The 24,773-nt window shown below is 42.6% G+C and overlaps 1 protein-coding gene across 1 annotated transcript in view; it reads left to right on the plus strand.

Annotated features, from left to right (window-relative positions):
• LOC119386291 (integrin alpha-PS1) overlaps positions 1-24,773 on the plus strand; it is a 117,861-nt gene that overhangs the window by 79,179 nt on the left and 13,909 nt on the right. Inside the window, exons 2-16 of the mRNA XM_049414293.1 lie at positions 5,079-5,209; positions 5,538-5,617; positions 8,393-8,575; positions 8,925-9,075; positions 11,086-11,290; positions 13,943-14,035; positions 14,155-14,207; positions 14,561-14,652; positions 15,481-15,629; positions 16,614-16,718; positions 18,506-18,602; positions 18,647-18,754; positions 19,611-19,760; positions 21,837-21,916; positions 23,687-23,837. Of these exons, the coding sequence (XP_049270250.1) occupies positions 5,079-5,209; positions 5,538-5,617; positions 8,393-8,575; positions 8,925-9,075; positions 11,086-11,290; positions 13,943-14,035; positions 14,155-14,207; positions 14,561-14,652; positions 15,481-15,629; positions 16,614-16,718; positions 18,506-18,602; positions 18,647-18,754; positions 19,611-19,760; positions 21,837-21,916; positions 23,687-23,837 (1,828 nt within the window). The remainder of the gene's footprint in view (positions 1-5,078; positions 5,210-5,537; positions 5,618-8,392; positions 8,576-8,924; positions 9,076-11,085; positions 11,291-13,942; positions 14,036-14,154; positions 14,208-14,560; positions 14,653-15,480; positions 15,630-16,613; positions 16,719-18,505; positions 18,603-18,646; positions 18,755-19,610; positions 19,761-21,836; positions 21,917-23,686; positions 23,838-24,773) is intronic.

The raw sequence follows: 24,773 nt of genomic DNA on the forward strand, positions 1-24,773 counted from the left end.
TTTACATTAGCAATTACTGAAAGATACTGAGCGTTGGACGTGGATATAAAGTGCATGGTAAGATAGCCAGACAGGATGGCATTCGCCTTCGAGTAGTCTTAGGCGAATGCATATGGGACCTTGCGAGTTTTTGTATTCTTTGCTGGGTAATGCTAATACGTTTGTTTATCCCTTTCAGTCACGAATTATGATGCATTGTGTGCAAATACATCCAATTTGCATGGCATAATTTCAAGGCACTCTGTATTACATTTCAAGAAAAGAAAAATGAAGGAATATGTTGTTTTGTGTGAGTTTCAGCAATTATTGGTAATTAGCGTGTAAATAAATATCTAATTATTCTGCAGTCAGTCAGCTTCAATCCTTGCATAAAAGAAACCAACTATTAGGCCCAAAATGCATGCACAGTTTGCTTTTGGGTTGTATGCTTTTCGAGCGAAGAAAAAAAATACTGTTGTCGTCGGTCCCGGAACGTCGCACGTCGAACGATCGTCGAACATGGTAGTGTCTCCAGAAAAGTGATCATCTGCAGCAATAAGCATCGTAATGAAGTTAAATAACCGCTAGTGGTCCTTTCAGGAAGCCTGCTCGAATGTGCACACTAAGTTTCAGGCCATCTGAAGAAACACGCGGTGCGTGATGCGAGTCCGAAGTTGATGTGTACATTTGTACACACCGTGACTGAAAGGGTTATGACGATGCTCTGTGACTAAGATCGTTCCTCAGAGTTGACCGAATACGTTGCGCAGGTGGGCGACAACCTTCAGGCAAGATCGCGAGCACCATAGTCGGACATGCGGACTGTGCGGCCGGCTTATTCTGAAATGTCGCGCCTTGAACACGCGAGGGCGGAAACTGCGGCAGCCGGTCTGCGTGTTGTTCTGACGCACGTAGGCGAGCCACAGCGGAAAGCTGAGCCGGCATTTACGGTCAGAGAACAGCGGCACAGCTCAGCACTTCCTTTTTGAATGCGCAACGTGTGGGAGTGCTATCACCCTCTGTAAAGTCGTTTGCGCCTCCTGGCGCACGCGCGTCTCGCTGATTAGTCGTAGTTAGTTTAAACAGCCGCCGAGCGAGAGGTGGAGCTGTGCTGAAGAAAGTAAAGTGGACGAAAAGATAACTTGCCGCCGGCAGGGACCCTGCCGGCAAGTTATCTTTTCGTCCACTTTCTTCAAATTTATATTCTAAAATACTACAAATAACATCCCCTATACTTTTCGTGGCATTATTGTCTGTTATTTCTCATTAATATTATGTCTAAAAACGAAAAGCGAGCCCTTAAAAAGTAATATTCTGCCCAGAAAGTGTCTTTTGAATGAAGCGTAGGCTCCTTTAAAGTTTTCAACTTGTGCAGCATGGTACTTGCGTCTTTATGCCGAATTCTCCGTTTCGCGACATGCGTCGTCTCGCTTGCCGCATGTGCTTGACGATCATGGTGTTCCCTTCTCCATCTTTAGTGGACCTATGGCGAGTAATGGAGTTTTGGCAATTTGTGTGGCACAGACGATTTTGTTGACGCGCAGAAAAAATACGCGGAAGTTGATCGAGCCTTGTATACAGCTTTGCCGTAAAAATGTTTACGTAGCACGCCTATACGCGTGCATAACCATTCATCGTTCGGACATCCACAGATGCTTGTGGTCAGCATTGCAGAATGCGGCGAGTGTGACGAACTTTTAGGTTCTCCGCTTCAAGGAAATTTTTGTCACCGTTACTTGCCGACGTGCGAGTGCATGTAGGTCACATTTGTGCGTGGGTTGAGACTCAAGTTACAACCTTTCTGTTTACCGTGCGAAAGATGGAACACGTGCAGCGCTAAAATCGCTCAATTAAATTCGTATTTCGCGCTGTGCGAACACATGTCGTGCACAGAAAAACAGACAACACATACTTAATATGCACTGACAGACAAACGCTTTGTTTACGCCTGCGCCCTAGTCTACGAAATATCGCCTAGTCATAAAAAAAAAAATACTTTAAAATAGTTATTGTCACTTCGCTCCACGTTCGTTTTCTTTTCTCTGGAATGCTAACGTGAATTCATGCATTCGTCATGCAAGTTATACTAATGCTAGTAGTATACTGCGCGTTCAGGAACAAATGTACTAGAAAAGTAAAACACTGTCACTGCAGTTGTTAAATTGTATTTTGCACTGATAAGCTTTTTCGATGTCAAAACTATATTAAACGTAATGCACAATTTCTTGATCAAGATCAAAAATAACATTTTCCGAGTTAAAATTGGGGAAAAACCTCGAGTAATGTAGAGTGGGAGATAAAAACATTGCAGTTTAAGTGAACGCTTGGTACCTGCTATAGCCGGTACGAAACGTGAACCAATACGAAAACATCGAGAAAGTCGTTATTCTTTTCTCTCTCCGTTTCTTTTTAATTTTTCTTTAGTGCTTTAACATTACTGTCACATTCATTGCCGTTACCATACCTTAGTTTCCGGTGGTAAGCGTCGGCAAATTATTCCGACGAGCAGCTCTGAAAAAGAATTTGAGGCGCAGCTTCGCACTACTGGTGCCAAGCCTGAAGGAACAGTGGGGCTGGGTGGCTGTTCTTGATTTTGTTTATTTTTCTGTTTCTTTTTCTGTTTTTATATCTCTTTTTGTCTCTTTTTCTTTCTTTCTCTCTCTCTCTCTCTTGCTGTTTATATCGGTTTTTTGTCTTTCTTCCCTTTCGTTTTCTCTATTTCTCTCTCTTTCTGTGATATACTTTACTCTCTTCCCTCCTCTTTTCCCTCCTTCTCACCCTCACTTCCCTTTCCCACCCGCTCGCTATACTATACTATACTATACTATACTATACTATACTATACTATACTATACTATACTATACTATACTATACTATACTATACTATACTATACTATACTATACAAGGCTATGTTATGCCCTCCTAGCGTGCATGGATAGCCGAGTGGTTACGATGCTCGCCCTCGGATTGTATTTACGCGGGTTCGAATCCCGCCTCATCAAGAACTTTTCTCGCCAATAATTTCTCTTTCTTTCTATCTCGTTCTTTTTCTCTCTCTGTACTCGTTTTCTCATCCATCAGAGTTATCAGAATCGCACGCCGGAGAAGTCGGTGCGCGTGTTCTGTGAGCGAAGCAGAAGATGAAGAAGAGGACGAAGAGAGCGCGTGCCGGTTCGTGATGATGATGAAAAATTAAGGCAGTCTCGCACCGTTGGTGACAATCTTGAAGGAGCTGGGCGGCCTTCCTCGTTTCTCTTTCTTTCTTCCTCTCTGTTTTTATCTCTTTATTGTCTCCCTTTCTTTTCATTTCTTTTTTATCTCTTTCTATTCTTTCTCTCTCTCTCGCTTTCCCCTTTCTTTCTATCTCTTTCTGACGTGCCCTCTGTTTTTTCTATCTCCTTTTTGTCTGTTTCCTCCTCTCTCTTTATCTCTCTGTGTATTTATTTCTCTTTCTTTGTTGCCCACTGTTTTTCTACCTCTTTTTCGTGTCTGTTTCTTTATCTCTTTCTTTCTCTTTCTCTCTCTTCACTCGATCGTTATCGCGTCAATCCGAGTTTCCTTCCTTCCGAGTTATTGCGTCCCACGCCGGACAAATCAGCGCAGCGGGAGAGCGCGCGCCGTGCGCACATGTTCGGGGAGCGAAGCAGACGACGAAGGGAAGCGCGCGCCGGCTAGGCCGAGTTATTGCGTTGCGCGCCCTAGCAAAGGTAGAGGCCATTCGTGATGATGATAGTTTTTGTGAACGCGTAATGGCGTAACGAAAACCATGACAGCTCCGCCGTAAAATGGCGGCGGTGTAGCATTCCACAGTCCGCGACTGTGTCACGCGCTACCTTTGCTCTGTGCGGTGGGCTTCTTCTCGCGCATTGCATGTATGTGGAGAAGCACGCTTTGGCGGAGCGATATCGCAGTATACATAGCTTGCATTGACGTCACCGTGGCCGACATCTTCGGGTACCAGCGGGTTGAGACGCTGCGTGAACTTTTGCTCGAACGCGACGAGCAAGAAACGGTGAGGCTCGCCATCAGATTAGTGCCGGCCGGTGCCCCCAAGCGTCTTTCACACCCAAGCCCCCGCGTTCCTTTGTGTTCCCTCTTGGCGCGCCTGGCGAACGAAAGAACGCGGGGACCGAACCACTGGGTGTCCTCCTCTGCACTGACACCCTCTAATGAGATAAAAAAGTCACGGTGGCCGTCATGTTGGGGTCCCAGCGCAGAGAACCTGTCTGTGACATCACGTGCAAGCTATGTATTGATGTTGGCCCTGCGGAAGGCAAAAACTGCAGCGGTGATCAAGCGGTAGAGTGTCCGCCGCCAGTACGGGAGGTAGTGGGTTCGATACCAATAGTGCCACTGGTATTCCTAATGGGAGAAAGGTACCCTGACCTGGCACTCGATGGTTTGAGTACTCATATCTGGAGAAGGTGGTCTCTCCTTCTCGCTCTCCTGTATCTTTCGTTACCCTCTTCCCACGAGCTTGCGGTGCTCCCTTATCAGTTGCAGAAATAAGCGCCTTTCTAAACCACCATCAAAGTAAAAATGTAAGTAAAAAGGATAATACCCTGAAGTACATTTCAAGACAATGTCTTCCATTTCCACCTACACTTGTGCTGGGGTATGATGATGTGCAATGAACGATGCCTGATTTCTGACCGAAGTGAACATCAAGAAAAGCAAGAAAACTAAGCAGACAATACATAAACAAATACAACATCATAAAATAAAAATGAGCAAAAGAATAAAAATAGAAGCTAAATAAAACTGAATAATAAAGAGGCAAGAAATAAATACAGAAATTTTAAATACGTTGCAGCAGCCAATATATCACGAAGACTAAATAAATGCCACATTGCCTTCAAGCTAAATTCGATGATTGATTTGTCTGCCAAATCTCCGATTATTTCAATCCTTGAAGTTTATTATGTGGAGTCTTTACTGCCTGTCTGTCATTTTTTTTCCCCCGCAAATGCAATAAAATATTCAGGTATTGTCAGCATGTAGAGGTGATTCTTAGTGCATGCAAATACACAAAGCATGCCTTCTCTTTGTGCTAACGTGTGTGGTGTTCTCTCTCTCTTTTCTTTTTCTTTTATTCAGGATGCTCGTTGGAGCACCTCGAGCTCAGACAAGCCAACCAGGCACAAACCGGTCCGGTGCTGTCTACCGTTGCCCCATGAGTACACGTTACGATGACTGCACACAACTTCCTGTAGATAATGATACCACTGGTAAGTGGAAATGTACTGCCTATAATGAGCTTGACACAAACAGAACTGTTTAAACAGTTCAGACAGAACTGTTTAACAACATTAAACCATACTTAGGATGCTTTTAATGCTTTAATTCCCAGTTTGTGCAGTGCTGGAACTCTCGAATTTATCTGTGTCATAAAGTTAAGGTTGCGTGCACTAATTTACATATTATGCAGTTCATGAATGAATATGCAAAAAGCTCTTAACAGTGAAGAGAAAAAGAAAAGCAATGTTTTGCGTGGATGTTTAGGCAGCTTGTCAGTCAGGTAAATGCGTCTATCTACTTTGCCTTTTTTTTCTTCAGCGCCTGATAAAGAAGTGCTGAAAGACGACCAGTGGCTGGGTGTCACTGTCCACAGCCAGCGTCCTGGAGGTTCCGTTCTGGTGAGCTGTCCGACTCCCTTTGGACAAAAGGCTTCTCAGCTGATTTTTAAATCTTATAAATTTATTTTCCTCTTACTTAGGACTTTTCAGCTGTTGTTGCTGGAATGGCTAGACACATGTATTGCCGAATCAAAATGTCAACTGGCTCTTTGAGACGCCCATGCCCATAAGACGCACACGCTTCATAGTTTCTGAAGGTTTCGGTGCTGTAGCAGAGTATTCGGCAAGTGCAACCCACGTGGTATCCTGTAAATCTGCAGTGGCTGTGGAAGCAGCATCGAGGTGGTATTGGAGAGGACTTTGGCATACTTCAAAAGAGAAAGGACAGTGAGAGTCACATCCAGTACAGGCAATAGTGCAACTCGAGCAGCAGACATCTACATATTTATTTATTTCAATACTCTTAATGCTGCATGGGGCATCATGGAGAGCCATCTGTATACAGGGCCATCTTTTTATACAGATTTCTTTTGGCAGAGTAAACTCAGCTATGAAAATTGGTGCCAAGGCCCCTTTAAGGGGAGATGCGGGTCGAAAAATCGCGATTTTTTTCGAAAAAGTTGACTTTGTGTTTTGTTGTGTTTTGTATTCCCCCAAGCCTCCTCTTTAATATATTAAAGAATCAAAGCTGAGAATCAACTAGAAATTATCAAAAAATGCAATAAAAGCCCTCGCGGTGGCTCGTGAAAGCGTGAATTTACCCAAATTTCATGCACGCGGCATTTCGCTCCGCGGCGTTGCCGGCTCTTGAATTTTCGCGGGCACGTAGGCCTAACCCTCTTCTCCCAGAACCCACTTCGGCAACGCGTCTTTCTTGCTGAAAATACAGGAAAAAAAATCGTTTCCCCACCGTAGTTTAGCGTCACGACTGGTCCTTTCAAGTCACGTGGTATGATCGGAGCCCTCCCATTGGTTGGAGCCACGCGCAGCCGGACGCGAGCGCGCTTTCTTCGTTCTGCTGCTTTTGCCGAGACGTCAACGAACACTACTGCGCGAGTTACTGTTCTTTCTCCGCCATGGATGCCAGCGAGAAACGCGACTTTCGTTCACGGAAGTTCATGACGAGGCACCAGTACAAGGGAAGACGCCCCAAACGCAAGCAGAGAGCTCCGGCGACGGGAGGTGCGTCTGCTGCTAGGCCTAGTCACGTCAACGGCGACGCACCCGATTTGGATTGTTCGAGCTTCATTCGGAGCGTCGATGACTTCGTCAGTGCTTCAGAACGAAAGTTAAAGGTGTTCGACGACGAAGGCAAGCGCCAGGACGAGCGCGGAAGCACATTTATTTGCGAGATCGACGCGATGCAAAACCTCGTCAGCGGCGCAGTATGCCCTACTGCGGACGGTGCGAGTTGTCTGTCCGAAAATCGGCAGGAAAACGAAAAGGACTGGCATCGTTTTTGCAACTTTTTTGCCGAAATGACGCATTTACTGCAGCTGTCATTTCGTCCACGTACACGTCAAGTCGCGTATCTCCACGCAATGGAAGTGAGGAGACGTCCGCCCGCGGCAGCGCTCGGGACAGCTTCGCCGTGAACGTGAAGTCGGTGGTCGCAGCGCGTGCGATCGGTGTTGGACACGAGCAGCTTGTGCGGTTTTGTGCGATCCTTTGAGGAGGTGCTTCAGGAACTTGGAGTTCTCCCGTCAAAGGAATTGCTTTCCCTAAGCAAGGATGCCAACAAGACGCGCATTTCAAGCATGACAGCAAAAGTCACAGCTGAAGCAAGGGCCCATCGCCGCAGTGCAGCAAAAAAGGCCCGCCTGGAGGAGGCGGCTCGCAGGGACTGTGAGGGTCCAACATATGGCGCTGGGTCATTCTGAGATTGTGAACTCTTTCAAGACAGCCTTGCTTACATTCTCTGTGAATTTGGTGAATGTTAGTTAAATAGTATAGTAATAATGCATTTTTTAACTTTCAAACATGTTTTTCTCAGTTCTTCGTTTTGCTGCATTTTTAGAGTTTGTGCACTAAAATTTGTGCACTTCATGTAGTCGGATTGTAATGAAATTTGGCATGCTTATAGTTTAACATGTCCTGAATTCAAAGAAACAACTTTCACAGTTTTCCACAAGTATATTCAGCAAGATTATTTCATAAGTTTCTTCCTTGAGAATGGTAAAACTGAAGCTCAGCATTGGAATTTTTTTCTAGGCTAACACACATATGTTACCCTATGTTTTCTTGCTTTGTTGAATTCCTCAATTCATTAGGAGCAATATGAGCTATTTTTTTAGTGTTTTTGGTGCTCACTATTGTTGCCTAAGCTTGCACAAAAATGCACTGTTTTCACAACTGCATGGTCTGCAAAAAATTAACCAAATGAGCTATAACAAAAATAAAAGCAGATTTGAAAAGAGGAGCTCAAACTCTATAAATGGTGAAAGTTTCATTGAGCTGTGACAAATACTTAAAGAAAAAATTTTCCGAGGAGCATCTCCCCTTAATAACAGAGTATGTTACACAGTCATCCATGTAAAGTGTGTCAACTATGTCATTTATGTATAGATCTAGCGCTGAATAAAAGTGCTTTTTTTCTTATTTGCTTTGTCAGTTTAACTTATGCCTTTCATGCCTTGCCTAACCTTGAAACCTGCATTTGTTTGCCCATTTACTCGCTACTTTTCATGTAGAAAAGGGAGTGTCTTTGTCTTTCGTTAACTTTGACCATGCCTCTGGTCCATAAGTGTTCCTAACATTTAAGCTGACAAATTTAACGTTGATGCATCCTGATTTCATCATTTTCATGTTTGTTCATGTCATTGTTTTGTTGTGCAGGCGTGTGCCCACAGGTATGTCAACAAGGGTGAGACGTACCGGTGGGGCCGAGGTATCTGCTACACGCTTAGTCAATTCCTAGACCTGCACCGGGCTTGGGAACCTTGTGAAAACCGGCCTGTTGACAAGGCACATGAACAGTTTGGTTTCTGTCAGGCCGGAACCAGTGGTGTGATCTCAGAGGTGAGAGCACCTTTTTCCTATGACAGACTTTGCTACTACATCAACATCAGTCTTCAATTTCTCTTCAAATGCAGCATAAGAAGTTTTCCGTTCCCATTCTTAGTGCGAAAGCTTTCTCTCGGTGATTGTTTTTCTTTTAATAATGCATTATAGACTTAATAGCTCTAATGGATTTCACACCAATTTAATAACCAAGAAAGAATTGCATAAAGGACTTGTAATGAGTGTGCAAATGTGATTAATGACACCTCAATAATGTCACCCCCTTCTTTTTTTTTTTTTCAGATGTATTTATATGGACTACTTATTATAAAAGAGAATCTGCAAAGCTGCTTTTTTGTTGTTGCAGGACTCAACCATTGTTTTGGGTGCTCCTGGTCCCTACACATGGAAGGGAACTGTCTTCACTATAACAGTGCAGCGGACACTGCGTGACTGGGCTTGGTCTGTCAGTCCCTTCTTGGATGAAGAGGCACCAGTTGAGAAGTACAGCTACCTTGGTCAGTGCTTTCTTCAATCACCTTTAATTCAGGAAAGTTTGTACCGATAGACATCACTCTGAAAGATGCCATGAAGATTGACATAGTTTGTAGTTTCTAAGAAACTGTTTCCACATCTGGGCATGATCATCTCTTCCGTTGCCAGTATAGACGTAAAGCTTTCAAGTTAGCTTTTCTGAGCACAAAAATAAGCTTTACTGTGGAAGCATGGCCTATCCTTTTTTGCAAAAGAACTCCAGATACAGCACTACCGAACCCTTTTACTAGAAAACAATGGCTTGCACAGATTTTGCAGGTGCTTGCCACCTACTTGCTTGCCGTTCAGCACAGGTCTGTGTCACACATTGATAAGCTGGCATGCATCTCAACTTGAGGAACATGTATGGTAGAAGTGCCGGGTGCTACATGCTTGAGTATTCAGCACGGCACCTGACCATTTCTAAGAAATGGGCCATGCTAGTGAGAGTAAGGGAGTTGTTCCTGTAGCAGGGAAGTAAAACCTGAAAACAACCAAGAAGGCACTGTGGCCTTTCTGCATTCTCCAGTGACTTCATTAACACTGGTGGGATTCATGCATATGTGTCAAGAGTGGAGATGCATTTAATGCCATGCTATGACATGATCTCCCACATTTCAGTGAGGGCAAAATTCAAAAAGGCTCAGGGTACTTGTGTTTATGTGCATATTAGGGCACCCTAGATGGTCATCACAAATATGGAGTCCCCCACTATGGCACACCTCATAGTGGTATTGCGGTTCTGGGATGCTAAAATCCTAAAAATTATTTGTATGAGCTCGTATTGCTTTTAAGCGGTTATGCATTAGAAGTGTTCTGCATTGTTTTTTTTTTCCATATTCACATTTTATTCTGGCATTATTGCAGTCAGCCCTGTGGTAATTTAAACTTAGGTAATCGGTATCTTGTTTTATTGAAATTGTTGTAAATATTTTAGATTTATTGCTATGGTTTCAAAGCTTATGAAAGGAAGCTGATTCGAACTAATCTGTTGGTTAGTACAAACTTTTTCCTTGTCATGGCAAGGACCTCACAAAACGGTCACTGCATTTATTTTCTCTCTCATGTGAAAACCTTTGCAGATATTATTTCATCACACATAGGTGGTGGCATGCTTGCATTCTTGTTTAAAAATGTTTGCCCACTTGCGTAACTTTCTTACTTCCTTTTTTTTTCCTCAGCTGTGTAGTGTTCGGATAACAGCTGTGTTCTGCAAGATGTGTTATTCTGATATTGCAGCTTTTTTCTCGCATTTATTTTTTTGTTTTTATGACATCTTGCTGTTGTTTGCAGTGTACAGTGGTGTGACAGTGCATGCATAAATTCAAGCAGAACCTTTTGTTGACCTAGTGTGTTATGCATGTTAATGGAAGGAGTGAGGCGCCAAGGCAAACACAACAAGTGACGTGGACAGGCGCTTGTCCCAACAAGTGCCTACATGTCCGTGTCACTTCTTGTGTTTGTCTCGTTGGCGCCTTATTGCATAAATTTGTCGGATGCTTTTCTTTCGTTTTATCCTTACAACATACCACTCACTTTCCCGCTGCTCACCAGTACCTGCCTGAGGCCAGCTGGTCAAATTTGCACTAATAGGTTTAACACATTACATGAACGTAATTCATTTGAATGGCCATTCGATTTCATGACTGATGTCTTCTGAGGCTTGTTTTACTTTCCAGGTAGATTTAATAAGTGACTGACATGTCTTGCCCTGGAACAAGCTAACATTTCATTTGCTTTCCTACTATCATATCACCAGACGTCCAGGTTTTCAGTGGTCACGTTTCTCAATTGTGGTCATATTTGTGGTTTGTGACTTTAAGATATATATATTAGTTGACCCCTTTGGCTGAACAAAATAATTGGAGAACTCAACAGACTGAACCAGAGGGGAAAAAAATACAATTCAGGTGTGAAATCAGACTTCTGACAAGTGCTCTAGCAAAAGTGTAGACAATTGAAAGCACTTCTAAACAAGTAGGCCATTTTTGCAGGCATGTCGGTAACATCTGGCAAGTTTTTCAACAACAATATGCAATATGTGGCTGGGGCTCCTCGGTCAAATGGAACCGGGAAAGTGGTGTTCTTTGGCAAGGAGAAGGGGCTGTCAAACCTGCGCACGCTGCTTATTCTGAATGGAGAGCAGTTTGCTTCATCCTATGGCTACTCGCTCACATCACTGGATCTCAACAAAGATGGGTGCGTAAACAGCAAGTTTTTCACCAAAACATTTGCAGTGTAAGCTGTTATGAATGAGCTCACAGCCAATTTTGGTGGCGATGTTGTCTGCCTCCGCTGGTGTCTATTGCAGCTATTGCTCATTATGACAAAAAAAAAGAGAAAAAGAAGCAACACCAGGGCACGAGCCAGAATTGAACCCAGGCATTCTGTGTGGTGCTTAAGTACTCTTCCACAGAGCCTCACTAGTGCTTGAAACTGCTTCGGAAAAACACACTATAGAGGCATCATGTCGGGCAAGGAGTCACATTAGCAACTATAGAAATATTGTGTGGCAGAAGTGTAGAATCACACCAGGTGTCACACCGTGCATATTGCATAATCAGTGGGTGGTTTAAAGTGGTCATGACACCCCATTTTAACGCGATAGCGTTAAAGAGCTCGTTCCGCAGAAATTCTAGTGTCGGCGTCATTGGTTGTGAGCAAAAAATCATCATCTTGTCCGTGACCGAAAAATCGAGAAAGATGCAAATAAAATAAATAATAAAAAAATCTTAGGTTCGAGTGAGAATCGAACCCAGGTCGTCTGCGTGGCAAGCAGCTGTTCTACCACAGAGCCACTCCATTGGTTGGAACTGCACTGAAATTAACTTTAATGCTTCACAAACCTACGCGTCCTATGTACAAGGTGTCACAGTACGACATGTAATATCGCAGTAAAATGGGGTACAAGCATATATTGCCATCGGGCGTCACACCATGTGAACTGCATAACGAGTTGGTGGTTTAAAGCCGGCCACCCATTAAAAAAGCCACACTTTATACTGCGCGTATTCCCTTACGAACACGTAATGGGTGCATTGCAACTTTGAAAAAGTATCACGCGCGTAATTGCTGCCGGTTTAAAGCATGCCACCCATTGCAAAGGGCATACACATTAGTGCGTGCATTCTCTTACACACACGTAGTGGGTACACTATTGTCATAAAAGTGCTGTTGAAGGGGGCGGAAACCTTTACTATAGGTATGTCGAGTGTGTGTGTGTGTGTGTGTGTGTGCGTGTGTGTGGGACCAGGCGACTGAACATGATGACAAGCGAAATAGAGCACAATGAGGATGGGGCCGGAGATCACTATCGCGGTCAACTCCTAAAGGCGAAGCTTAAGCGTCCCCCAGTTTTTCACTCGTAATCTGTGTTGTGTGGGTTAATCCTTGTGCACTCACAAACAAGCTGGTGAAAGTTTAGCGTATGTGGTCGTGCACTTAATTTATAATACAATATTTTTATAAACACGCAAACGGCCTGATAGTTGGGCAACTCTGACGCGCCAGTGAGCCGCGACTTAACAAGCTGCTTGCTGTGTGAGTGTTTGCATTCTGGCGAACAATTTTGTTCCATGGTCAGCTGCACATGCACTTGAGATATTTGGGCTTTGTTCGGCTTGCCATTGAATGAAACTATTTGCAGTGGCTGAAACAATGCCACCATGTAGTGGTTATGGCGCTCGGCTGCTGACCCGAAGGTCGCGGGATCGAATCCCGGCCGTGGCGGCTGCATTTTTGATGGAGGCGAAAATGTTGAGGCCCGTGCACTTAGATTTAGGTGCACGTTAAAGAACCCCAGGTGGTCGAAATTTCCGGAGCCCTCCACTACGGCATCTCTCATAATCATATCATGGTTTTGGGACGTTAAATCCCAGATATTATTATGAAACAATGCCACCATGGCACAGCAGTAACACACTGATAGCGTGTGGCAAGGTGTGGTCAGGGGTCCTTTAAGGTCTAAAATTTTGAAAGAATTACTAAAAATCAATATGTTAATAAAGTAAAAGTACAAAGTTTACAAATTTGTAGCTGTGCTTGAAAAACATCTTGCATATCTGTAAACCACATTATTTAAAGTATCTGAAGTGAACAAAAGTCTATATGAATCTGACTATGTGAATTTGTTACAAGGTTTATGAGAGTTTTACAGAAGTTCACCTGACATATTAGCCACATCCCTTAGAGCAAAATAGTATACGCAAGTTTTTGTCTGCTTTGGATGTATTATTAGTTGCAGTTTTCTGACTTATATTATTTTTCATTGCTCATAGACTTGTGAACTTGATAGTTTTGGTTATAGAAAATATGCAATCTTCAGAAACATTTGTTAGGAGTTCAGCAGCCTAAATAAAAAATTGGCTTCCTACAATCACTGAACTTTGCATTTCCTTCTAAATACAACAAACTTTATCAAATTCATGTCTTTGTTGTTTCAAATTTAGGGCCCCCATGCTAAAGCTTCCTCTTATGGTTCACCAAAGCCATTGATCAGCAATTTCAATTCATCAGCGTCTGACTTTTCATGAAAGAACAATGCCGTCTTGATAAGGAGCTATTTCATAGCTCTCATTGCACCTTTGTTTAAATTTGTTGTTGAAAAAGATGCATAGCTTCAACATTTCTTTTGCGATAAATATTGAATGAGTCACTAATTATTTGCTAGAAGGTGAGCAAAAGAAAAGAGACATTCTTTTTCCTGTATGTTTACACTCATTCATATTGTGTTTAAGCAGTATATGCAGATACACTAATTAAATGAAGTTGCAAAACTTTGCAGGATTGCATTAGCTGTATATGTCCTGTTTTTTTTAAATGTGTATTTCTGAAAAGTATTTTGTGTTGCAGACTAATTGACCTTGTAGTGGGTGCTCCATTCTATCATGGCAAAGGTGAAGGAGGTGCCATATACATCTACCTCAACTCAAAGAAGGTAGCTAAGTATACAAACTTATTATATCTTGCGAGAAACAATTAATGAATCTGCTATTTTATTTTTTAAATACCACCAAATGTCCTCAAAATGCACCTTTGTTTCCCCTTTTTTTGCATCACACTAGGGCATATCCAAAGACACTAAGCACATCAAGCTTATTGGGAAAGATGAATCCAGGTTTGGATTTGCTCTGTCATCAGCTGGTGACGTCAATCGTGATGGATATCCAGGTAAGGCTTCCCTAATTATGCATGCAGTTAGTGAACACTGAACGGCTACTCGATGTAATACGGTGCAGGATGATATTTGATGATGTGCAAAGCGCTGTGATTTGTGATGAGAATGTACGTGCATATTTTTCATTGTTTATGCCCCTTGGTGTTCTTGGAGATTAACAAATTAAGTTATTATATTTTACCTTTGTACCAGCATCTGGCGAGTTGCAGCGTCCCATTCCTCTTGGTGCACAGTGGCCACATGCAACGGAGCCACGTATATCATTACATTTCATTATTCGGCTTCCCTTTCAGACCTTGCTGTTGGTGCACCATACGAAAGTGGGGGTGGTGCCATCTACATATATTTGGGGTCAGCAGATGGCATTGTCAAGGAACCGTCTCAGGTAAGCACATGTATACTCCACACTTGGCCCTGTGTATAACATATGTGTGGCCTAGAGAAAATACTAGTAAAGGAAAAGTTGCATAATTGTCTTTTTTATATATTGATACAGTCGTAGCCATTCTCTGACAGCTTGCAAAGACATGACTAGCAGAGACTCATTTTTCTCTAATTACTCTTGGCTGGGTAATGCTTGATTGATGAATATATTAGAATGACAGAAAGTTGAGCTGGTTAACAGGAATTCATCATAGAAAAAGAGGTGGGCAAACACGGGCACAAGTAAAGGGAAACAGACAACACAAATGCTGAACTTGTATGCTTAGCACTTAGCAGGCATCACGATTAAAATGACAGAATCATGAGATGATGTTTAAGGTTCATAGTTACCACCTGCCGATTAGCTGGTTGTTAGCACTGTTTCCAAACAACCTTCCAGGTTCTTTTTAATGACCCCCTTTTTTGCATGCAAGGTTGGCCATGTTGTCAAGCATATACCACGTGCTCGTGCCTCCTTTTAGGGCTTGAATGCTCTGTTTATGGTTTAACTAATGCTCTGTTTAGTAAGCCAACAAACTCGCTACCCTTGGTCAAGTTTCAGGCACATTTTTATTGCAGTATTCTCACTGCATTTTTTTGGCATCGCCTTGTGATGGTCAAAAGTAAGAAGACGGCGACCAAAAACTTAAAAAATAACAAAGACATTTCGGCTCCCGTACGGGGCCCTTGTTTACAAAAAAAAATGATTGTTCGCGACCAGACGAGTTTTCGTCGAACTCTTGATTTCATCACCTTGTGAATTGCACCTGTTATACTTGTATTTGTTCAGGTTATACGTCCACGAGACCTTCCAAACGAGATAAAGGATAGGGTTAGCACATTGGGCTACTCCCTGTATGGAGGCATGGATTTGGATTCCAATGGCTATCCTGACCTTCTTTCGGGAAATTATGAGGCGGATAGTATAGTCCTCTTCAGGTGAGTTTAGAATCAGATGCTTTGTCGTTCTATCAAATTTTGGTCTTATTGAAAAGAATGCTCATTATGCTGTGGTGCGGACATACAGACTCCTCTTAAGATAAACATTTTGCAGAATTATCTGATATTCTGACAAGTGTAGCAATTGTTGTTTGGTTACTCATAGATCCAATTTAAAATGACCGTCCACTTTTCTCGCAGTAATACTTGGTGTCCTTTGTAAAAACCTGAATAACTTCCTGCACATGCCACAAGCAGTTGTACACATTTCTGCACAACTGCTTTTCTCAACAACAGTTCTGTGCATTGTATTGCGCATGTTGTCATGGCTACAGAGAACAAATTGATCATAAAATGTCTTGCTTGTTTGAGGTGGCTTGCTTAATACGCACCTTTGTTTGTTTGTACAGATAGAGGTGCTGGCACCCTTCCTGATGGCATTCTTTCCAACTTCTTCTCTACCGAACACCAAAACACATTCTTATTTTTTTCATACACATTCACCTTGTCCTTTTTATGTGCATATTCCAGCCTCCTATCTACTAGGTTTCCATATACTCAGGTGTGATATTCCTTGGAAACACATACACATGAGCAGGCACTTGCCTGCAAAAAAAATCTAGCAAATAGGAATGTTTTATTAATGTGGATTTCTAAACAAATTCTAGTGACACTGTAGAAACTAGTGTTAGACTACACTAGTGGCTGAATATGTTCAGTACTTCCGTACTGCTTCGCTTACAGTAAGAGATGAGAGCTAGGAGAGCAGAACAAGGAAGCCCAAAACGCTGCCATATTGGTCTGCTCTCACCAGTGATTCGACTGCCTGATGAAGCAGCGTTGCATTGCGTAGGTGAAGGTGCCTGCATATTACGTGTGGTGACATGCTCTAACCAAGCTTAACAGTGTTTAGCTTTAAGTTCTTGAGGTTAGAGTTCTCTGTGCCTTCATAATAAATAACTGTTTCTTTATTTATGCATGCAGGGCTCGTCCAATCATTGACATCAGTACCAGAGTCAAAGGAACACTGCAGAACATAGACCCTGCTGTACAGGGCTGCCCAGATGACCCCGACAGTCGTTACGTGTGGTTAGTGCGCATGACTTTAGCACACCCTGAATGTGTCTCATGTTACCATGTCAACTCCATTGATAAAGCCTCTGCGAATAAGGATGAAACTGTATGAGCATAAAATTAATGCAACTAGGCATACGTTATATTAAACTTATTTGCTGTATGACATTTTGTTGCTAGTAAAGACAACATGCACAAGAAAGACACAAACACGGTGACATGTGCAGCACTTCCAACTGATTTATTTCAAGCATGAACTAGAGCGTACATATACAAGTGACACACATGTGCGCAGAATAGCAAACAGCGCTGCTTAACCAAGCCAGCTCTCGAACAATCTAATCTCTGAAAAACAAGCTTTTGGGTTGAATTTCATTTGTGATTGCCCAAAGACAACTCCTTGCAGTTTATGGAGCTACATCTGTTTTACACGGGACCACATTTGCTGGTTTTTCTCCCCACACTTCCAGAAGTCGCTGCTTAGCTTCTCCTCTGGTCATTTCGAAGATTATGGAGAATGCCATTGCTATGAACGCATTACAGTCTGCCCTAAAGAAGTCTTGCACACATAAATGTCGTGATAGTTTTCAGCAGCAGGTTGCTTGCCTAAAAAATGCTGGGTACCCTGCACATGTGCTTGTGTCAGGCGTCTGAGAGACTTCTCAAGAAATGTAAATTTCGTCCGGTTGAAACTGCCGAGCTAAATAATAAGACCAAAAAGTATGCTGTCATACCTTGCGTACATCGACTGTCCCATCGGTTTAAGAAAATAGCAAAAAGTTTCAACATCGACATTCTTTTTTTCTCAAACCTAAAAGTAGAAAAAGCTTGTGCAGCAATTGAGAAGAAGGCTAGAGGAACAGCGGTTGTAGGTTGCTCGGTGAAGCATCGTAATCCCACCGCTTCCTGTGCCATTGGGGTTGTTTATAGAACATCTTTCTCCTGTGGAAAGGCATACCTAGTCCCAGTAAGGTAATTGCATTAATGAACGACTTTGCTAGCACAAAAATCCCTTAAAGGGAATGCCGACGTCACATCTTTCAGCTCATTGCAGGTCATGTGGGTGCAACCTTTCTCCCATTAACACAGTCATTATGTTCAAGCACAAAGATAGAAGGGCTCGTGAACTCGTGGAAGCGTCCTTCATCAAAGTGATGGGTGATGATTGCATATCTGAACCTTCGATTTGTTTGCTAGATTGCGAGGTACGCATGCTTAGCTATTTCTTTCACGTGACCTTAAATTCCTGCGCAAGCATGGTGTCGGTTTTTCATGCGTTCAGTTTTGTTTCACTGAGCTTCAGTTGTTAGACAGCGCTCGTCGTGTGCCCTTCTCGTCTTGTGTCTCCAGTCATGTTTGCACTGGTATTCCAAGTCTGCATCGTTTCCAACTCGACCACCCTCTACCTTACTGCAATGTGTAGTATCCTGTTACTGTTTCTCCTTATGCTGTTATTTTTTTCCCCCTTCTTCGGTGATGGGAATTTTAAATTCTGCTATCTCGTAGTGCTGTGAAAGCTTTTATTTTGCAGCAAACAAGCTAATGTAGATGATTTTAAAAAACATTTCTAAAGGTTCTAAGGTAACATGATCAGATTTTGCTGATTTCCACACAATTCCTCTCACTTTAGGGGAGGCAATGGGCCTGTATTACTTTAGCCTTCCTTGTGCATTGTACAGTGCAAAAATGAAAAAAAGAAATGGTCTGTAGGGAAGTGTGTGCTGAAATATCTTGCTATAACCTTACATGAGCTGGCCTAATGAGTCTTGCGCAACATTTGCTTTTCCCCATCTTTACTTTAGCTTCTCCTTCGAAGCCTGCTTCCAGTTTCTGCACAGCACTATGCCCAAGCTGCGCAATGGAACTGAGGCGGCACTGTTGCTCAACTACCGCATTGAGGCTGAGACGTTCACGGGCAAGAAGTATTATCGTGTCCGCTTTAACGCATCTGCCAACTCAGGAGCATCCCCAACATTGTAGAGCGGGAACTGGAAGTTCCATGGTATGCTGCAGGCAGGGAACACTGTTCCAAGGAACTGGTCTACCTCAAGGTTCGTCATTCTTAAGCACGTAGAAATGCAGAATCTTGTTTACAGAAATTCATAGCATGTGCACTGCTCTGACCATGGCATTGCACTTAGTTATGGAGACATGGCAAAGCATGTACATAATGATAGCAGACACAAAGCTTCCAGTAATCCTGTTTGAGTGTACTGGGTTCCTTGCCATATAGAGCATTGCTTTTGTTACTTCACAAACTTCACAAACTGCAGAAATGAAAACGAGGGGACAGCTGCATTAAGATATAGCCATTGAAATATTGTGACCTGAGTTCTATAAATGCTGAATTTGGAATGTTTACATTGAGGTGTTTTGGCTGATATCTATCACATAGTTGCCATTAACAAAAGCAGTTCATCAGTGTTGTGTTGGTAAATCAGTATAAGTATTCCTACAACAATGTTATTTTCTTTGTTTTTTCTTTTTGTCATGTCTTGCCTTATACTGATACAGTCTTTGCATAAATACGGAAGCTGCCTCCAATAAAATAATGCTACGAAAAAGTCAGCACACTGTCCTGTCTCTTCTTGGTTTTTTCCCTTTGTGCTGTCACGTACTGTCATCATACCTGGTGACGAAGGTATCTCTGAGGAGAACCTTGTTGAGAATTGGCATGCTGCCTTTGATCATAGATTCCTACATTGTTTAGAAAATTTTTAAGATGCTGCTGAAAATAGAGATTGTTGCTCTTTATCTTCATCATTCTTCCTGATCAAGTAATAGTACCTATCAGTGTGATTATTTTTTTACATCATCTACTTCGCATGTAGCAACTTTGATCACTGCTTTTTTCAATGTACAATGCAACATATAATGTGTAACGTACAGCACCAATTAATTTTTCAGGACAAATCTGACATTCAGAGTGCAATAAAGATGAAACTCAGCTATTCGCTGGTTCAGAGGGTTCCTCGACTCCCAATTCCTGGTGCCTCCCTGCCCGACATCGATCGCTTTCCAATCCTGAACCAGAAGGAAGCCTCTAGGGTCTTTGAGGTGAGAATGTCATGCATGTACAAGAGCCTCGTTTGCTTAACTGCTGCTTGAATCGCCATAATGTTCAAGAAATTAATGAGTAAAAACTATGTGAAATTCATATGTAGTAAAAATCGTATTGTCACGGGGTCGTGACATCGATGCAGGCAGCAGTCGGCATGTCCAAGATGAAACTCTTTATTTGGCCGAACTTGTGGCCGGGAAAAGGAAAGTCAAACTACAGCAATACACACTGTAAACTGATAGCGCCGAACAGAGCATCGGCCATCGATAATCTGATCCACGGCAAGGCGTGTTGGCATTTATACATGTGGCATTGAATACTCGAGCCTTATTGCTGGTGGCCGCGTTAGCTTGAGAATAAACTCAGTTGTTTGCGTTTGCGCGCTCAAGCCCAACAGATGATCCCAAAACAATCTCGAATGTTCCCAGACATTCTGGCGTGGTTTGCGCAAGGCAGCAGCTACACGTGCAATGGGCTAATAACAGAAAACATAGAAAGAAAGGAGCGTGTGTGGCAGTATGCAATTTTTAGTTCGCTCATTGAGTGATCAAACAGGGATCAGCGAAAGATCTAGAAAACTTGCGTTGTCATGTGGTCTACAAATTAGGTTAAACTGCTCAATGAATAGCATTAAAGATGTAAAGCTTTAATTAAAATAATTATGAACAAAATTGCATGAAGGCACTTACAACCAAAATTTAAAAACGTTGTTTTCTCTGTAGCAGTAGGAAGTTTACTTACTTCTAAACTCAGTTTATTTGGTTTGGTGATGCGCGCGCGCATCACCAAACACACACACACACACACACGCACACACAATGAAATACCTAGGCAGACTTTTTCACTTTCTAAGTCCCCTTCATTCTCATTGCAAAGTTTCTAATAATGCATGGGATTGTCCTGAGAGTTTCAGGCACAGAAAGTTTAGTAGTACTCTTTGTTCTGATTAACTCCCAGAAGAGTTCATGCAGGGCACTTAAGTTTTAATGCCATGCAATAGGCATATTTTTCAACAATTCCGCATGCTCCAGTGGACTGTAGGATTTTGATGAGAAAGCCTGTCTCATATCCCGGTATATCTCGATTGTGCTGCTCGACCATGGCAACAGTTTATGTTAAAGAAGTTGTCAAAATTAACTATGGAGTCTGCTATTACGACAAATTTCCATGGAGCAGATATTAATTTTGGGCATGAAGAGCTAATTATTAAACTGCATCATATTAACTGCCCATGAACCAGCATGGTGATGAAACAGCGCTAAGAGAGGAAGACGGGAGGGCACACACACGAGCGCCATGAACCAGGATCCTAACTTTCTGTCCATAAACCATGACAATGGAGGCATCGGCTATACTGAGCACTGTGTCATCAGAATAATTCTTTTGGATGGTAAACTGAAAGCATGGAAATTTTATACAGCTTGTGCTGCCAGTACAGTAACTAAAGCATCGGAGAAAGCTACATTCATTTACAAGTACAAAGTGAATTTCGGGGAAATGTTAGGTGGCCTGAAGGCGTGGGACTAGAGCAACTTAGGGCTGTCCGTAGAAAAACAAAGAGCGGTAACTTTATTTGATCTTTTGTGCTATTCCAAGTGAATGTGCATGCCTGTGTACATAGATCGATTTAATTGTTAAACATGTAGTACAACTTCTTCCAGCTTGAAGACTTGGATATTTGCATTCGAAAATCTGTGACTGGTAACTGCTCGAAAAGGTTGTTATGCTGCTCCAGAAGCTGTGCTGAGATGGCTTCAGTCAATCACACAATTGCACCTATGAAAGCCCATGACTTGAAGTGATGAAAGAACTGACAAGTTGTGCTATCTGATGCGTTACGTATGTATGAAGACTAAAAGTGCCTGTGGGTGAAGAACTGCCGTTCACGGCTGTATGTACGTGGTAACCACGGTCTGGTTTTTGATCCCTGTGTATTACCGTAGGTATTATGTCCTTATAAAAAAAAGTGCATTATACATTGCAATCTTATTTAGGCAGTAATTATAATGTCTTGTTAAATATGTGCTGTGCGGTTTCAGAGTGGCTATTTTTGTCTGCCTTTCATGTCCTAGGCACGCTTCCTCAAGAACTGTGGAAGCAATGACATTTGCGAGAGCGATCTCCATGTCCAAGCTAGATTACTTCTGCCCAAGTAAGTGCATGAGCAAAACTGAGCTGCATGTACACTATTCAGTGTTCACTATTCACAGCATACATTATTCACAGCTGCCCTCGGTCAATCACTGTCACGGATATTAAAAAAAACTGTGAACCAATGTTGTGGCATTGGCTTTGGCCACTTACTGTATGACATACTGCCGCTAGAAAAAAACATACACAGAAGAGAGGCACGAACTGTGTGTATGTCTTTTTTTTCTAGCGGCAGTATGTCATACAGTAAGCAATACCAACTAGGCCACCTCTAGTAATACTTGCTGTTTTGGCTATGGTTGGTGTATCCTCAGTATCTATAGTAGTCTTAGGGCCGAAAACATGTACACAGGACTGGTGCTCATATAGCAGGGCCTCAATGTATCACAAATACAATGAATTTTCAGGTATAACGAAGTACTAAATGATAAATTATGTTGTCATTTGTACACTGTTATGAATATATGTTTATAACGAATTCCTGGATAGAATGAAGCCATTTTTGTGTCAGATGCATAGGCGTGCGCATGGAGGGGAGTGCAGGGGGGGCCGCCACCCCCCCTATTCCCCTAAGAGGGGGGGGCACAAAATCTGCCTCGTACATTGACTTAGTAGGAGGGGGAGGGGCACTGCAATGAGCCTAACCCTATGATCAGATGTGGCTGTGTTATAATGAGGCCTTGCTGTATTGAGCACCCATCCTATGTGCGTGTTTTCCTGTGCATGTTATTGGTCCTACATCATACTACATGTATTGGCCACATAGGTCGGCAAAAAAATTTGGAGCTCACTCAGACTCACTCAAGAGATATATTTTGTGCTTAGGGCTCACTAGGACCCAGACTCACAAAACTTTTTCCTAACCAGACTTGCTCAGACTCACTAAAATTTGTCTCAACTGAACTCGCGCGGACACAATCTCACCATAACATCACTCACCTGGACTCATAGGCGTGCGCTGGGGGAGGGTGGAGGGGGGGGGGGGCAGGGAGGTGGCCGCTGCCCCCTAGTCACCTAAGAGGGGGGGGGGGCGAAGTCTGCCCCACACATTGACTTAATAGGAAGGGGGGCGCTGCGATGAACCTTCGCCCCCCCTAAAGGGAAACCCTGCGCACGCCTATGCCCGGACTCGCTCAGACTCGCAGCTCGATCTGAGTCTGAGTGAGTCGACTCATGAGTGAGTTTGCCGACATATGATAGGCAACCTTATCTAGTTTCTACCATACACTTGTCCCAGAACCATGACAGTGGTGATGATACATGGGCAAGGACTTACTTGAATTTAATATTATTGTATTAACTTCCGAAGTGTGTGAAACTTTGACTACTAATTTTTGATGGCCAGTGTCTATATGGAGGCCTGAAAGCCCTATTGGGTCAATTATCTGTAACATGTAGTAGTTTTAGTAAGAGGATTGATTATGACCGATTGTGCTGGAAACGCACAAAGCTTTGTTCCTACCACATTGCAGCCATCAAGGAAGCTCCCCGAATGTCTGAGTTGCCTTCCTTCAGTAAAAAAAAATTCTATACATGGACACTACATTTTCCAAGACAATTACACATATTTGCTGAGGCCCATCAACGTTTCTCAGAGCTGTGAGAAAAAGGCATGCCTGAACACTTAAGAAATTGAGTTTACGTCTATCTATTTAGCTCATATAAGCTGTTATTTTTTGGAGATACTGATATTTTTACTTCACACAGGCTTATGAGAATATCCAGGAAAGCTTCCATCTCTCTTGAAACATGCACATTGAATCTCTTTCAGGGAGGAAGGTGTTCCTGTGCTGTTCCTTGGTGAAGAACATGTCAACATGTCAGTGAAAGTGTTCAACCGGGGTGAACCAGCCTACGATGCTGCTCTGTACATCTTCCACTCACCCGCATTAAGCTATGTTGGCCGCAAGCTTCTGTCCACAGTGAGTCAACAAAGATACAGCTCGCGAGGTCTATCTTTGGAGATATACTATTTCAAGTGCCTTTGATTAGTGTACATACGTACTGGCATTTTGCACGTCCCCTTCACGTTTCAAAAGCCAATTAACTGTAATATGTAGGCACTTGGCATCCAGCTTATTGTGATATGACTGCTACATCATTACATAATGGCAACCTCGCGTACAACATACCTTCTAAATATAGTATAGATCTCATAAAGCTTTCATTATGAAAGCATGTGAAAAAAAGCTGCTTGATGAAAAGGTTATGTTTAGAGCAGAATAATGTAATTACATGTCCTTTATTTGTTGGTGTGATTAGCGCTTTTTAGGAACTTCATACTTTCTCCCGCTTCCTTCCTGTAAGCGATGGTTTTGTACACTCTATGGCATTGTTGTTCAAATTGCGATTTGCTCATATCATTCTCGTTCCACGATGACTTAATTTTACATGCTGAAATCTCCTGCAAACAGATGCTCTTTTTCCATTTTATGTATTCTGATGATAGAAACAAAATGTCACCAAAAATATTAAGTTGGCACTTACTGCAGGATAACTTTAAGGTAACCTGTGATGCTGCCAGGTTGTACAATTTAGTGATGTGGAAGTAAATGACACAAGTTGAATGGATTCCTTGCTTTGGATTCTCTGCAACTGTTCTAACTGTTATGCACATTTTAAAGCCTGGATGGGGTTACCGCATGGTAATTCCAGTTACTGTATTACCGCCAAGGTTAAGTACACTTTGCTGACGTAGCAGTCAGAACAATATTTTGGGGTTGTACTAGTCAGTGTCTACTGGGAATAAAAATTGATGTCCATAATTGAACATAAAGGGGGCAACAAAACACAGAGCTGTCTTTATTGCCTCTTGCTTATGTATTCCTTTTTCCACTAGAACAATGCTTAGTCTCAAA

This window comes from Rhipicephalus sanguineus, chromosome 3, assembly GCF_013339695.2.
Source record: "Rhipicephalus sanguineus isolate Rsan-2018 chromosome 3, BIME_Rsan_1.4, whole genome shotgun sequence".
Lineage (NCBI taxonomy): Eukaryota > Metazoa > Arthropoda > Arachnida > Ixodida > Ixodidae > Rhipicephalus > Rhipicephalus sanguineus.